The following is a 16,682-nucleotide window of genomic DNA, read 5'->3' as shown; positions in this document are numbered from 1 at the left end:
GACAGTTTGTATTTATATTTTGGTGTCCTATAATTTTTATGTTATATTTATTGTTCTTTCTCCTTTCAGGATGGTTGAACCAGTTGGCTAACAAATTGGGTCATTCAGCTGTTAACCAGACAGACATCACAACTGCGTATATTACGGCATTATATTTTACTACAACTAGTTTAACGAGTGTTGGTTTTGGTAATGTTGCCGCAAATACTAACGCGGAGAAAGTTTTCTCGATTCTTACTATGTTAATTGGAGGTAAGAACTTCTAGTCCTTTTAGTATTCTTCTTATGTATTTCTGTCATTATTCCTAATGACAAGCTAACCTCGTCAATTTTTAATTTTTTTAGTTTTAAGCAATTTTAGTAATAACAGATTCATTTATTGCAAATTGTAACTCGACTTATAATTTACTATAAAAATGGAATCAATTTCATCTTGATATCTCGTAAAACGTTAGGTTTAAGTTTTTTTTTTTAATAATAGATATAAACGCTATTAATTGGTTTCGAAATGGTCTAATCTAAAAACGTAATGCAAACTGTTGTATCCTAGTATTTTAGATAATTGATGTAGCATAATATAATCGATCATGTTTATTTATTTTACTGTGTGTCGCCAAATATGAAACATTTGAAGAAAAATAAATAATATGGTCACGGATATTTTCACTTCTGCCAGGTCATTGGATTCTTGATTGCATCAAAATGTAAAATTTAAAGTTATTTTAAGTAAGAAAAAATGTTTCAGATTTTTTTTACACTCCTGTAGCTTAATTATTATTCCGTTTTCACTGAATGCCATCCTTAGTATTTATTCATGATATTATATACTGAATAAATACTAAATGCTTGGCATAACATGGAAAGATGGTAGAAATGGGAAAAAATGTAATTCTAATAGAAAGTTAATTATCTAATGTTACTTCAATCGCTTTCACTGTTTTTTCTAACTTTAGTTGTAAATTCTCCGACATTTCACTGATATTTGCAGTAGTACTATGCGAATCAAAAGAGATAAGCAAACTTCTTTTCGCCTAAACTTAATACAGTTTAATTTAATTGATACATTTTCCATCAAATTATTATGTACTTAGCAATTTAATAGAAAAAAATATCCTTCTCTAGCTCTAATGATGCCCTGTTCGCGTTTCGATTAATAAATGTTTGACATTGTCATCAAGAAGCCTAACTTTTATGACCTTCTTAATACATTTTTTCTTAGTTGATAAATCCATCTAACTTTCACGTTTCTTTATAAGGGTACAAAAATTTAGACCTGGAAAATTTCTAGGATAATCCAAAACTTTCAATTTATTTTCTTGAAAAGTTTTTTTACCACCTTAGAATCATGACATGGTGTAAATTCTTCTTGAAACACACCAATACCGATAACAAACTTATGTTTTATAGGTGTAATTTTGTCTTCTAGTGCTGAAATGCATGTTTTGTGGATTATCTTTGACTGAACGGATATTAAAATTCCAGGTCATTTAAGTGTAAAATAATTTCCAAATATATGCTTTTGAACATGCGTAACTATTTCATTATGATGTCGTTGCCACACTTCACCTGACACTTTAATTACACCCTTTGCAAAAAAAAATTGCTTTGCAGCTGAATAAAATCGTATTTTGTCTTGTGATTCTATAATTAATATTTCTTTCTTACAAACTGTCATCTTCCTTTTGGATGTTAATAACTCTTTGTACTGATTTTCTTTCCCATCTTCTTATTTCAATACGTACTGCCAAAGAATCTATGCTCATGCTAATAGTCAGATTTTCTGTCTGAAGATCTATACTTATATTGAGAGGATTCATTTACTATTTCAAATAAGAAATTTGCCTGCCCGAAGTATTGTAGTACGTTTGTGCTCCCAGTCACTCTTACATTTTGTAGAAAGTGTCTCAAATTTCATTTTGCTTATTATGAAACATGGAAGCACTTTATTTTCCAAATCTAATTTCAGTAGCACTATGCCTCACAGTCATATAAATATGCTGGTATAGCATAACATTTTACATGGGAGAGATGCATGTTTTTTACACATATATGAGAACCAGATAACTAGCACAATTGATCACTTGCAACAACAACTTTATTACGTGATTTACTTTATTTAAAATGTGATTATTACGTGATCAAACTAATTTAGACTAATCAAAGGTCAACTTCTCTTCATAACAAAATGCGGTGGAAGCCTGTTTCAGGTAGGAAATTCTGTCCCAATTAATTTACAAATTACTGCAAATAAAAATTAAAAATGAAATTAACCCTTTAACATATTTTGAAAAAACTTTTCTAATTAGCTATAATGAAACTTCTTTCATCCTTAATATGTTATATCAGATTAGTGTCTGGTCTAAATAAGAGAAAGAAAACATTTAGATTTTAATAATTAAAGTTCCAAAAGTTAAATTCGTATGAACAAAACTAATACATCGTTTTAGAAAAACAACTAATATACAAAAGGACAAATTTGAAAATACTATTTTAAATATTGCTGTACTCAGTGAGTAAATATCTAGCTATCACTATCTTATCTTCTTTTCTCTTAAAATTACTTTTATTCAAAATAATTAGCCTGTAAGTTCAAGCTGAGATATTGTGCTGAACCAATTTTATTTATATTTCTTAGCTTTGATGCATGCAGCTGTGTTTGGAAATGTCACTGCTATCATACAAAGGATGTATGCACGTCGTTCTCAATACCACACGAAACTTCGAGATCTGAAGGACTTCTTCAGACTTCATCAGATCTCTAAGGAGCTAAAGCAAAGAATGACTGATTATTTCCAAACAATATGGTCTCTTAATCATGGCATAGACCCAAATGAGGTGAGTACAAAACCATTTTAGTAATGAACTGCAACTAAAATAAGTTAATTAAAAAAATTAATAATTGGATTAATTTTTATAAATTAATTAATTAATTACTATGCAGTACAATAAAAGACCTTTATCCTTTAGATTGCAATGATTTTAGCTTCCTCTATTCTCTCATTGGCTGGTACATTGTATTTTAGAAATACGTACCCGTTTTATTTCAAGTAAGGATTCATATAATATTGGCGATGATTGTGGATTTCATACAATTATATTTCTTATAGGATTGCTATTTACTGAAATTGTTTTCTCATAATATTATCTCAGGAATCTATCTCAACATATTCTCCGATGATTATCTCTAAAACCTGAATCTACCATCATTAAAAGACTTATAATGAGATATATAACCCCTTGCTCTTGTTACCTTGTGAATACAGCAACTAGAATCATTTAGGTTCCGTTTAAAATTTCGGATGGTCGGCATCTCAGCCGAATTCATAAAGAGGATTTTCACCTCAAAGAATGGGTAAATAGGGGAAGGTTAAAATTCACCCTTCCGTTCCGTAACGTTCTTGCTAATGATAATACAAATTATTCGAATCTTCATATCATTATAACGAAACACTTTTACACTAAAAGTTTTATTCGATAATTGCAATCTTTTAAATTACAACTAGACAAAAGAAACTGAACAGTAATTAATAAGTCCTAATATCAACTACTTTTTTTTATTTTAAGCTCGTAACAGTTTGCTATAAAGCATATCATTTGCATTTTCTTTCTTTTTCATCTCCACACCTCCAGATTTATGAAATCAAAAGTGAAAATAATGAAGGGAAAGGGTGAAATTTTCAAAATAATTTACAGGGTTATTATAATTAAGGTAACCTTATGCAGAATTATATAAACTGGTGAACTTATTTTGTTAAAAATTTTATATACATTATTTAGACTATTGGGAAAAGAATACAATAAATATTAATAATTCAAATTTCAATCACCAGGTCGAAAGGTAGCGCATAACGAACAACAAACTATATTTATTCACTTTTTTTAATGCATATTCCATTTGCGACAATCACGGGTTCTAAAGCAACGGGAAAAGTTTCTTGAAGAACTGCAAGAACAAGGCGTGTTATTTTTGCCTCTCCATTGACACGATCTTTCCGGGATCCCCACAATTCAAAATCGCAGGGATTCATGTATGGAGATCAAGGAAGCTAAATAATAAGAAGAAAATGTCTGTAAATTATTCAATCATTTCCAAAATTGGCAGGAAGCAATTCTTTCACACATCTGGTTAGATGCGGTGTTGCACATCTTGCATAAAAAGAGTAATCACTAAACATTCGTGTTCTTGTAAGGCAGAAATGACTTGTTGTCGCAGTTCCCAGTAACGAGCATCCATGATGGAACACGTTTTATACCCTTGTAGAAAATTCTCCTCAAAGAAAAAGGTAGCAAGAATAAAAAAAAGCGATAAAACACATCATACAATAATGTAATGAGAATGTAAAGGCGATTCTTGCACAAGTTAGAAAACCGAGACTCATAACCTACATAAATGAATATTCGCTACTCTATCTAGAATCAAGTATTGTCAAAGATTATTCTGGCCAGAAACGGCAAGCAAAATTAATTCCCTATTCCGATATTATTCACCACTTTTTGTAGGGCATCACTTTAAGATGGATCACAGAACCTTTCGTACCGTAGACAAACGGAGAAGTGCATTACGTGACACCACTCGAACACTTCTGAAAGGATATTGGGAATAGAATACTCTTTCAACCACAGCAACAGTAAATTTTCCCACATTTTCATTTCAAATTTTTTTTCCATCTTCTTCCTAGCTTCCAGTTTCTTCAAATGTAATTATTATATTTTTCAATCTATTCTTCAACATAAGCTCTTCGTAAATCTTTTAAGCATTGCTATTCTCGAAGTGCATATAAAACATCACTGCAATTCTTATAAAATAACTTGGCAGGCAAAGCAAAGCCTATTCTTCTAAATAGGTATAGTAGAAATTGAATTTACGATTTTGATTATTGGCGCTTTTAAGAATTCCTAATTTGTATGACAACTTTTCTAGATTGCATAAAAACACCATCTAGAAGTCAAAAATTAAACTTTTTTTGAAATTTTCTTTTCCTTGTGGCGTAGGTAAAGTTTTAACAAAATTTGAATGGAATACATCAGCCATAATGGGTTTTATGTAGATCTGATAAAGGTCACTTTAATTATAACCACCCTCCATCTTAACTCTTTAATATAGCAAGTTATAACGCAAATGTATGATAAATCTTGATTGATTGGCTAGAAATAGGTCTAATTGTGACAAATCAAAGTAGGAGTTGAAGTAAAATTATGATTTGTTTTTATCTTCTTCTTAATACATGTTTGCTTCTATTCTACGTGGATTAAATTCTAAGAGTTTTCTATGTTAAACTAATATAATCTGAAAACATTTATTTCTAAAAGTTAGAATACTAATAAAATTAGCGCAAAGTTTATTTGAGATAACTCTAAAACTTTCAAAATCATTTATATTGTATAAAACACAACTAAGGTTAAAACTGCCTTTTGACCTTACTGTGTAAAGGCATTTATTAATGTACCGAAGGGGTATTTTTGCTATGGTGATTAAAATAGAATTAAATGGCATCTATAATCTATTCAAAATTGTTTGAATAAATGAAGAATATACTCTTTGTGACATGATTTCATTTAAATCAATGAAATTATTAATTAGCATATATGGTATATTCAATAAAAATAAGCCTTTTAAAATAAAAATATTTTTCAGTTTAAACGAAAACCACTTCATAAAGTGTAGCATTACCATTATTTATATCTTCGCTTCAAGCTTATGATTTCAAAATTTAATTTTTGTAATCCTTAATAAGAATTTAAATTTAAATTAAAAGGTAATAATTAATGCTTTAAACAAATTTTTAACTAGCTATTTATAAATAATTGCAGAAACAATTATTTTCATAAGTTCCAATGTTTTTGATAAAAAACAAAACAAAAAAAACTCTGAAATGTCAACTTTTTAAAAATAATAATACATCTTCACAGTCGCAGATTATTTAAAATGATCTTGTATAAACCGTGTGTCGAATTTTGCATTCTCTTCAATAATCCTTTCAGTTCTTCAAAATACCTAAATGATTAAGGATACTTTTGTTTTTTGAAAATTTTACAGTATTTAGTCAAAAATATTTTACAATATCTCAGCAGAAAAGTAATAAATAAGTTCTGACCTTCAATCTGTCATAAATTGCTCAATTATGATGCAATAAACGATATACTGAAGATAATGGGTCCTTGCGAAATAGTTAAACTTGTTAATGACTTTTCTGGTAATAAATATAATAATCAAATGTAAATTAATTTAGTAAAAAGGCTTAAGATTATTGACTTGAAGTTTCGAGAGATAAACTTATTTGCTAAATTGGTTTCCATTTGATCAAGGAAGTAAATCAAATAAAATCGGCGAGCTTTGACTCACTTATTCACTTAAGATAATATTCTAAATTTGAAGTCACGTTTCTACGTTCCAGGGAAATAATGCTAGTAGGTCTATGCAAATTAAAATAAAGGCTAATAATTAAAATAAATAAATTAGATTGTTCGACTTTTATGTAATACTTTCAGATTCTCATTATAACATGTAAAACTGCGTACTAAAATTAATAAAACATTGTACGATAATATTTAAATGATGACTAAATATGGTGTTTGATTGAATTATTTATTTACTTTCTGATGTCATGGGCATCTTTTGACTACATAATTTTCACTGAACTATTAAGTTCAAATATATTCATTATTCCATCAGAAAATAATGCAATTTATAAACAAATAGATAAAATAATTACCATGAAATATAGTCTAACAAATTAAAATTATTATTTACAAATGTTTAAGCTACAATTCAATTGCGACTCTAGTTCGAAAATGCCATGCTTGCGAACATTTCAAGAAACAGTACACACATTACTTGATCTTATAGACTGATTAAAACTATTGTCTCCACAGTCTTTAGAGTTCTTAAAAAATAAAAATACGATGACTGAGGGGTTTTTCCTTTCTGAACTTCTCCATTTTTTTTTCTTTTTTGTATTGATTGTTTGTAGTGTTGTTTAACAAGTTGAAATACGAAAACGTTTGCTAGGATATTGTGAACTTTCGATTCATTGCCGCTCTAAGCCTTGTCAATGTGTTATAATACTAATGAACATTCTCTATGCTTCAGAAATTTGAGGAAAAGCGGCTTTATGTGAAAAAGAACAAAAGCATTAACAAGAGTCAGCAATCTTGAATTATTTGAATAGAAGAAAATGTCAGTGCTTTTACTGAGGAATTTGCGTTCCACTTAGATCTCAATATCTCATTTTGTTTATTCTGTCTAATAATGAGTATTAATAGAATAATTATATCTATCATTTTTTTAAACAAGCAATTCCTGCACATTTTCTTAAACTAATGAGGAAAAGAAAGCATAAAACCAAATTTATTGCCTAAGTTGCTTTCGTTTGATGGATATAGAAAAGTACTCGATATTTGCGATCTTTTTTATTTAGTCTTATTAGTGAATCTGAATGAATAGTTAATAGAGGTGAAATATTTTTGGTAGATCCTTGTCATCTTCAACTTGATATAGTACATTCAGTTCAAGATTAATTTTTTTCATTGATCATCAGTAAACAAATATTAACAATTTAAAGTTATGTTTAGTTGTTATATTATCATTACAATGTAATCTAAAAATTTTCCTTCGCTTGTGCAAATTGCGATTAATTTCTCAATTGATTTAAAATTTCACCCAAGTTCACTTTGCTTATTTGGGTTAATATTCTTTTTACTTTCTCGTATACGAAATGTAGATAAAGTATAGTAATGTAGATACGAAATGTAGATAAAGTATAGTAATGTAGATACAAAATGTAGATAAAGTATAGTAATGTAGATACAAAATGTAGATAAAGTATAGTAATGTAGATACGAAATGTAGATAAAGTATAGTAATGTAGATACAAAATGTAGATAAAGTATAGTAATGTAGATACGAAATGTAGATAAAGTATAGTAATGTAGATACAAAATGTAGATAAAGTATAGTAATGTAGATACGAAATGTAGATAAAGTATAGTAATGTAGATAAAGTATAGTCATCCTCAAAAAATTCCAACAAGATTTTTACGAATCTCTTCATTTTAGACCTCCCAGAATTTGAAAGACACATTTTTGGAAGTCCGTCTATCTGTCTGTCGGTCTCTGACGAAAATAACTGAAAATATCTTCGAGCTAGTTGATTTAAATTTGGTATATGGTTTTTACACCACATTTGCAGGTTTCTATCAAATTTTGAGCAAAATGTGTTGTTAGGAAGGCTGTTCGACGAACTAGACAACGAAGACAGCTAAGCAGATAAAATCACAGATTTAAAATCTTTAATGTAGACGCCTTCCGAATTTTGATAGAACTCCAGTTAGGTTTTGACCGTCTGTCGGTCTGTACTTTCAGAAACATGTACACGCGATAACTCAAAAACGCAATGACTTAAATATATCAAATTTTATACATGATTTTGAGACTTTTACCATAGTTTTATGGCAAATTTTCGTTTAATAGGTTGGGAATAAGGTGCCTAAAACCCAAGTTTGATTTTTTTTTTTGGATACTTTTGACTACATGTCAGGAATTAACCGACGAAAAACCCTCCAAGGATCAGACGGCCGATTTAATAAAAATGCTAAATTCTTGTCAAATGTTAAACTTAGTAACTAGTGTGCACCAATGCCATGCAAGGCTTTCACTGGGATAGCATCTTTGTTAGAAAGTTTGCGAGTAAGTTTTTGAGCGATCACTCCAGCTGATTTAAAGTTATACGAAGGCTGTTGTGGAACAGATATTATAACTTTTAACAATGTCCACATAATACAGATTACAGCGGATGCGATATTCCACTTTCCGAATATGAATCTATTTGGCTCTTATAGTAGATATATAGACGAATCGCTGATATTAATCTGCCAAATTTGAAATGTATTCAAAATTATATTATAACTGTCATATTTTGAATATATGATCTCCCCTTGAAACTGATTCTACCCAAAGTAATCATGAACTCTTAAACATAACATATGTAGTTACTAATTTTATGCTTCCTAACTTTTACAGATCGTGATTTTAGGAAATATTTTATCAAAAAATGTATTAGAATAAAAGATAAAAAAAAATTAGCGTTTCTATTGCACTTTAAAATAACAAAAGAATGTGCCTATGCGTTTCGCATTTTAATTAAATAAAAATATTTTAAAATATGTAACTACAGGAATTGCAAATAATGAAGAATCTTATCGTTCTGAGAATAAATAAAAATACAGAATACAAGCATCCGACTAACATAACAGGCAAATTAATTCAATAGAAGGTAACTTTTCCATCCCAATTACCCCAAATTTAAGCAAAAACGTTTTTCTCAAGATGTTCATTTTTCTACGTTATTCCCGGAAGCAATTACATCACACTAAGTATACTTTTTTTTTTTTTTCTTCTTCAAAGGCTCACACTGTTTAATTTTCAGGACCGAAATGTTTCCCTTCACAGATACGTTTTTATGCTTTGGGGTGAATTTCCCGCACAATTTAATTTACGTTTGATAAGATTACGCTCTTCGCAGGCAGTCTCACAATTTCATTCACACCTTAAAAAAATGAGACAAAAAAATAAATAAAAAGCGGGAATAAAGAAACATTGCATTTCATTTTCAATGAATAGAATTACTTTCGGAAGGACCTAAGGTATTTGGATTTGAAAATGCATTTCGATTGGAGAATCGGTTTGCTGGGCACATAAAAAGCGGTGAATCATTTTTTATTACCAGAAGGCACAAAAATTACTACATTTGCTTCTTTTTATTTCTGCAAAGATATCAAAAATACTAGAGAAACTCTGAAGACAGACAGACAGACAATCTGAAGATTTTTTTATGCTGAGAATATCATTCGGTTGATTCAATTTCGTTCGAGTAATAAAAGACTCGATAAAATTCGAAAAACAAAACGTTTCAGTCTAGCGGTGTAATATAAGAACAGCAGTTTTCGAATGTATAAAAACTTTCCTTTACTAGAAGATGTTTGTTGAGTATTAAAATCCGAATGGAAAAGGGTTTATTTTTCATAAACAAAAGAAGTAAATTCATTTTATTTAATTCTTTTTTTGTGTGTGAGAAAACAGTGGAAAATCTAATTAATGAAGGATAAACTCAAACAGTATGGTTGGTAGGAAAACATAATATTTCTTATCTACTTTCTTTATTTTTTCTCATAATAAAATATCGAATTAAAGCTTTGGATAATTTAATAACCATTCTTTGAAAATTTTAAAAAATTAATTTGTAGCTTTCGTATTTACCATATAAAGTTAAACTTTTTTTATTGTTATTTTTTTATCTCTTAGATGGTCTGTGTTGCCTTTGTGTAAATGCAATAATGCAAACTAGATCTAAAACCTCACTTAAATCTAAAAATTTATTCGAAAAAAATATACTCTTATAAATTATCTTATCTTTAGAACTCTTTCACAGGAGAAATAGAAATACATCTCTATTTTCCTATTTCTATTAATAATTTCATGCACTAAATGCTTCTACTATCATAGCATTTATACACTCTATATAACTCTCCCCATAATTTTGACTGGAAAAAAATGAATCATCCTAATGCTCAAGTTAATTCAGATTGCCAAATATTGCGCACTAATACGCATAATTGGTATATTTTCCTATATGACCTTTTAAATTGTTTTAGTGAGATCGATCTTAGCCTCTAAATTTGTCAAAATCGTTTAGGATATGCTTAGAAATATCAGCAATGTAATTTCTTGGCTGCAGTCGAATTTACCATACCATGGTTTCACAAATGTGCATCTATTTTCGTAAAAACCTAAAGTAGACAATACATTAATTACTTGTTGGAAAATAAAAAGCACCTTCAGACATTTCGGCTTTATTTATGGGTTCAGTTCAGTTATATGAACATCTCGTTTTAAAGCAACACTAAGGTTATTTCGGGACGAACATCGTACTTTTTGAATCGTGGTCAGATGAAGAGGACGACGACTGAGCCGGCACACCCTCTCCAAACTGCCTCACCACACCAGCGGGTGGACGTTTGGTCTGAAGGATTTAATGTGCACCAGACCCGCTTATACGATTGTTCTTTGGTGCAATCGTGTCTCCAGCCTCAAACCTTCTGTCTCCGAGGACCACGAGACCTTACCACTAGGCCACCAAGGCCGTCCTTATTTATAAGCATAAAATGCTAAGATTTAGATAAGAGGCTAATGTTTCAGAGAAATCGCTCTTATTGGTTATTGTAGTAAGGCATTCAAATGTAAACAAATCTCTATACGAATGTTTCAGACTCCTGCATTGAATATTTTCACAAATGCGCTTGAATCAAAGCTTCGCTAATTAATGCTGCTACAAAATATTATTAGAAATGCTCTGCAAACTTCTCACACTGACTCAAAATTCCATTGAGTCAGAGGGGAAAAGATATAAATAAATCAAGAAATGGGTTTCCGACGGAAAGTTTAGGTCAAATGAGTAATCGCTACGACTTGCCTATGTCAATTGATGATCATATCTTCCAAAACTACTATCTCACAAAAAATGGCTTTTGTATTATATTGAAACTAAAAACAGCTTCCTTTTTAATGAGTACAATTTTATTTATGTATTTTTTCTTTATTTGTATTAAATTGTTAAATTGAATTTAATGCACAATCTTTAACAATGTTTTTAATTCTATGATGGAATTCAATATCATCCATGAAAACATTCAGTCGCTTTGCTTTCTTTCGATCTTTAACTTTAAAATATAATTTTTTCACTTCTGTTTTTATTTTGTATACACCTTTTAATTTCCATCCATAGTAACTTGTTGCACATTGAGTCAATTAAATTGGTATTTCATATGACAAAATAGCATTAGTGTAAAAATAAAGCAAAGAAGAAAAACGCTTTCTGTATTAATTACTTAATAGCCTAAAAAGTCTATAATATGTCTATAAGCTGGTAATCATAGGCGATTAGTTTTTTGTTAATAACTCTGGCATTTAAATGGTAATCGTATTAGGTGCTTGAATATATATATAAAATAAACATTTTTATAAAATTATTCATTACTTTTAATTACTATTCCTTATTGATTCGTAATGAATTTATTTTTTAAAATATTTTTAAAATTTGCAAGAATTTCTAAAACCTAATGAATCATTCACAGATCCTTCGAGAATTTCCCGACGAGCTGAGAGGGGATGCTTCGATGCACCTCCACAGAGAGGTTCTGTCCCTCCCCATCTTCGAGAACGCTCCTCAAGGCTGCCTCAAACTGCTCTCCCGACATGTGAGGAGCAACTTTTGTGCACCTGGAGAGTATCTAGTGCACACCGGTGATGCTCTCACCAACATCCACTTCGTCTGCAACGGCTCCATGGAAGTGCTGCAAAACGGAATGGTTGTGGCCATATTGGGTAAACAACTTTGCTAAAGTGTATTTTAACTATTTCAGTTATTAAGATCGTAAACTATATGAATTCTCAAGCATTTATATAGTTTGGCGAATAAAGAAAGTGCTTTTATCAGTTTTAAGAAACAGAAAAATAAAATGTGGGATCGTTTTAGAGCATGGGGGTTAGTTTTAAGTTTTCGCGTGTTTACAATCAACCTAACCCTCAAAAGAATGATTATTGTTTTGAATTCAAAAAAATAATCCTTTTTATAGGAACATAGTCATAGGTTGCGTAAAAAATAAATAAAAAGATTCAGGTAATGATATATTTATTTTGAAAAAAGTTGTATGTAGGCTTTTAGAAACATATAATATTTCCCAAAAGTCTAGCTAATATCTAATAAAATTTTCAAATACAACATCAAACATTGATGGCTTACCTGACAAAAGAAAAGTATTTTTTTAACAATGAAATAAATCACTCCTTTCAAGGGAACTCGACAATTGAAACTATCTATCCAAGTAACACACTGAATTTCATCACCCATCACATTAAAATGTAAAATAACGATATAATTAACCCACCAAAAGTAGTGTCAACTTTTTTTCTTTCACACGCTTTATTTTCTATGGTTATCAACGTGCGTTCGGAAATGGACACGCTCAGGTTTTTGAATAAAATGAAATGTAATTGGATGTAGACAATAGTCAACAATATATATTTAAGGGTTAAGCACTAAACTGAACTAGGCAGGAAGATCAAACTTTCTTTCGACCAATTAGAAAAGAAAAAAGTTAATCAAACGAAAATTTAATGAATTGATTAAAAAAAACTGTTAGTTAGAAGGAAGTAAAAAAAATAATAATAAATCTCAATTAAAGGCACAAATGGAAGAAAAAAGCTTGATTCAAATCATTGAAAACCGTTGTAACAATGTGATTAAAGTCCAAGTTTTCCACCAAAAGGCGTACTAAGCATATTGGCATGCATTACTTTAATTTCTAGTTTCACTTACTTGCCCTATAAAACTATTTCAATAAAAATAATTTCATAAGAATTATTACAATTTTCATTAAATATATCTTTTATTAGTTTATATTTTATCATATTACTAAAAAAATAACTATATTTTAAGCTATAAAGTTTTAAAATTTTGTTCTTTTCCAAACGTTTTTACAATTTCAGCAATTAAAGTCGGGCCATATTTAAAATTCACATACTTTTTTTTTTCTATTAGGGAAATGTCCCTTACTTCCCATCGGAATATTTACTTTATGCTTTGTCGAAATGTGTTTGTCAAAAATTATATCCTTGATTTTCATTTAAAATTGATAAATTTTTTGAATTTAAATGCTATTTTTCGAAATTTTATGAGTTTAAATATATAAAAGTACTACAGCAAAAAATGCAAAAAAATTCATTCTAAAATATCATCTTAAGAATTATTTAATAAGAAATTGAGTTTTAGTTAATAACAAAGCACGATATTAGCTTGCTGTTCAAGAAAATAATAAATAAGTATAATAAGATAATAAGCATAATAATAATAATAAATAAGTATAATAAGATAATAAGCATAAGAATAATAATAAATAAGTATAATAAGATAATAAGCATAAGAATAATAATAAATAAGTATAAGAAAAAAAATAAGGCAAGTATATTATATATAATTTGAAAAATGTACAAATCACTAGGCGACTCGAAATCAGTATTTCCTTTTCATTTTAAACTGTCTCACTTATGCAATGTAATTCTTTCAAGAGTGCGATTGCTTGCCTTAATTTCAAAACAAAGCGACACTAAATATTGTTTAAATTTGTTTTATATCTTGTAACAGGAAAAGGTGATCTGGTGGGATGCGACATCAATATTAATGATCCTGATCAGGTCCTGAAATCCTCCAGTGATGTGAAAGCCCTTACCTATTGTGATCTGAAATGTATTCACATACCGGGCTTAATGGAGGTACTGAAGCTTTATCCAGAGTTTGCTCAGACATTTTGCAGCGACATTCTGCATGATCTCACTTTCAATCTCCGAGAAGGATATGAGATGGAAGTTAGTATACCATTAGAAGCTCTGATCGTAAGTTAAAAGTTTTGAAGTAGCCATTGTTTTGAACGTACAGTTTACTTATTTTACTTTTGTTGTACTCTTTGAAATTATTTATTTATATATTTGAGAAAGTGTACTACAGAAAATTTCAAATTCAGTGTACCATAGTAAAACACATTAATCCATAACGTAAAAACATACAGTGATAATTAAAAAATTAATTCATAATATAAACAAAAGCAAACGAATCTATGAATCATGAAAAGAGAAAGCCAAAAAATATTTACCTTTCACAAAACAGCATACTATTAATAAATTGTTAAATAAATTGAAACATCAATAATTCATCAGCAGAAAAATTGAAAACATTTAACGTTAAAAGCTTTAAAAGATATACAGAAAAAGACAGAATGATCGGAACATTTATTATTAAGGTGACACGGTACCTCAACAATTTCTCTTTTAAATGTTAATGTTTAAAATTATATTTGACTTTTATTTTATGTAAAATAGTACTCTATAACTCTCCACTAAATTTTTTTCTAATAATTTAAATTTTTTTTAAAAAATTTCCAGTTTTTTTTTTTTTTGAAACTCTAAAGCTTTTTTAAATATGAAGATTTTTTTCCATTTTTTTGTTTCCAGGTAGATATTAATAAACTACATAAAACTTAGTACATATTTCCTCCTGCCAACAATATTTTATTGTAAAAAACACAAAAAAATCTGAAAAATTCAGAAATTCTGACTTTTGACCTTTTTAAAAAAATTACTATACACCTTAAAGCTAATTCCATACTAAGTTTTATAAAGGATATATTTCTGAACATTCAAAAAAGAAAATCTCACCTCTACGTCCACTCTTAAGAAAACCTTAGGCTTTCGAAATATAGCATATAAGCAAAAACAAAACATGGAGAAAAATGCATTTAAAGTTTTGATTTAATGAATGAAATGTTGCATTCAAAGAAGAAATATATAAATCACATGAAGCAAGCAGCAAAAAATTTATTTTGTGTTTGTTTAATAGTTCTACAGCTATTTTTAAAATACGTATTCCAAATTAGGATTTGTGCGAATATAGAAATAGAAAAACATTTCTAGATTAATTTCAGAAAAACAGTTTTACGCATAAGAAAATCTATATATATTTACGTTTTTAAAATAAATTTTTTTAAATATCATAAGAAAATAAGTTTTGCGCCTAAAATAACACCTAGGACCTTGCAGTTCTTTAAAAAAATTAATAAAATTTCAAGAACATATGTGAAGCGTATTCTAAAAATAATTATTTTATGCGCTAAGGCGAAAATATATTGTGAGCTCATTAATACTGACATTGATGCTGGTCTCTTCGTTATTATTTGCCATTCATATGTTTAATTTGGCTTTAGAAATGCATGTTTACAATGGCTGCGTCAACTCAGAATCCAGACAAATGATTTCAATTAACAACAATAAAAAATAATCTCCGTTTAGCAGAAGAATAGAGCCTATGGTGACCAGTGTTTTTAATAAGACTGATGGTTGCTAAAATTTTTCAATCAAATATTTTATGTAACTTACTCTTACGGGTTTTTCAAGCTAAGAATTTTTAAACTTCAAATTTTAATAAGATATATCATTCTTTTAACGAAGCTTTACATTGTTTTGTTCATTGTACTAAGACTTCATTAAATTTTTGTCATCACACTTAAAATTGGAACATTAATTTAAAGTGTAAGTTATTAAACTTCAACTAATACAAAGGTTCTCTTGATGAAATTATTTAAAAATATATCGTGGTTTTTTTTTCATTATTACATAGTAGTGAAACAAATCCATAGTTGAAAGTTAACAAAATTTCAAAATTTTATTAACAGCTTAACCCATATCGGACCACTCATAAAAACAAACATAAAATAAAAAGTAAATTATACCAGCCTGCAACAATTTCTTGTTTTAAAAGTAATAGTTGTATTTTCGCATGCTTAGTTCAAAAATAATATCAGTTTTTACGTATCACGTACAGTTTTTTTGAAAAGTGAATTTTTTAAATAAGTAAAAATACACAGATTTTTTGCGATTTGGATAGGATAAATTAATAAAGTATGTATGTTTATTTGTTAAAATAAATTCTGAAAACCTCTTACTTCATTGAAATTAAATAATACATTTATATTGAATAAATACTTATAATTGTATTTTAAAAAACCTTTTATTTTAAAATTCAAAACATAGATGGCAGTTGGATTTCACCGTGAAAAATGAAGTACCTGAAAAATTT

The 16,682-nt window shown here is 28.8% G+C and overlaps 1 protein-coding gene across 4 annotated transcripts in view; it reads left to right on the top strand.

The window, feature by feature from the left end:
* The window catches only part of LOC129961908 (potassium voltage-gated channel subfamily H member 8-like), a 437,717-nt gene that overhangs the window by 405,329 nt on the left and 15,706 nt on the right, over nucleotides 1-16,682 (top strand). For 2 of the 4 annotated variants that reach the window (XM_056075539.1, XM_056075537.1), the window contains exons 11-14: nucleotides 70-252; nucleotides 2,636-2,835; nucleotides 12,130-12,379; nucleotides 14,199-14,419. In XM_056075539.1, the coding sequence (XP_055931514.1) occupies nucleotides 70-252; nucleotides 2,636-2,835; nucleotides 12,130-12,379; nucleotides 14,199-14,419 (854 nt within the window). Of the gene's footprint in view, nucleotides 1-69; nucleotides 253-2,635; nucleotides 2,836-12,129; nucleotides 12,380-14,198; nucleotides 14,447-16,682 lie in introns of all 4 variants that reach the window. The other 2 variants (XM_056075538.1, XM_056075536.1) reach the window with 1 other exon arrangement.

Source organism: Argiope bruennichi, chromosome 2 (genome assembly GCF_947563725.1).
Source record: "Argiope bruennichi chromosome 2, qqArgBrue1.1, whole genome shotgun sequence".
NCBI lineage: Eukaryota > Metazoa > Arthropoda > Arachnida > Araneae > Araneidae > Argiope > Argiope bruennichi.
This window is presented reverse-complemented; position numbering and strand designations above follow the sequence as displayed.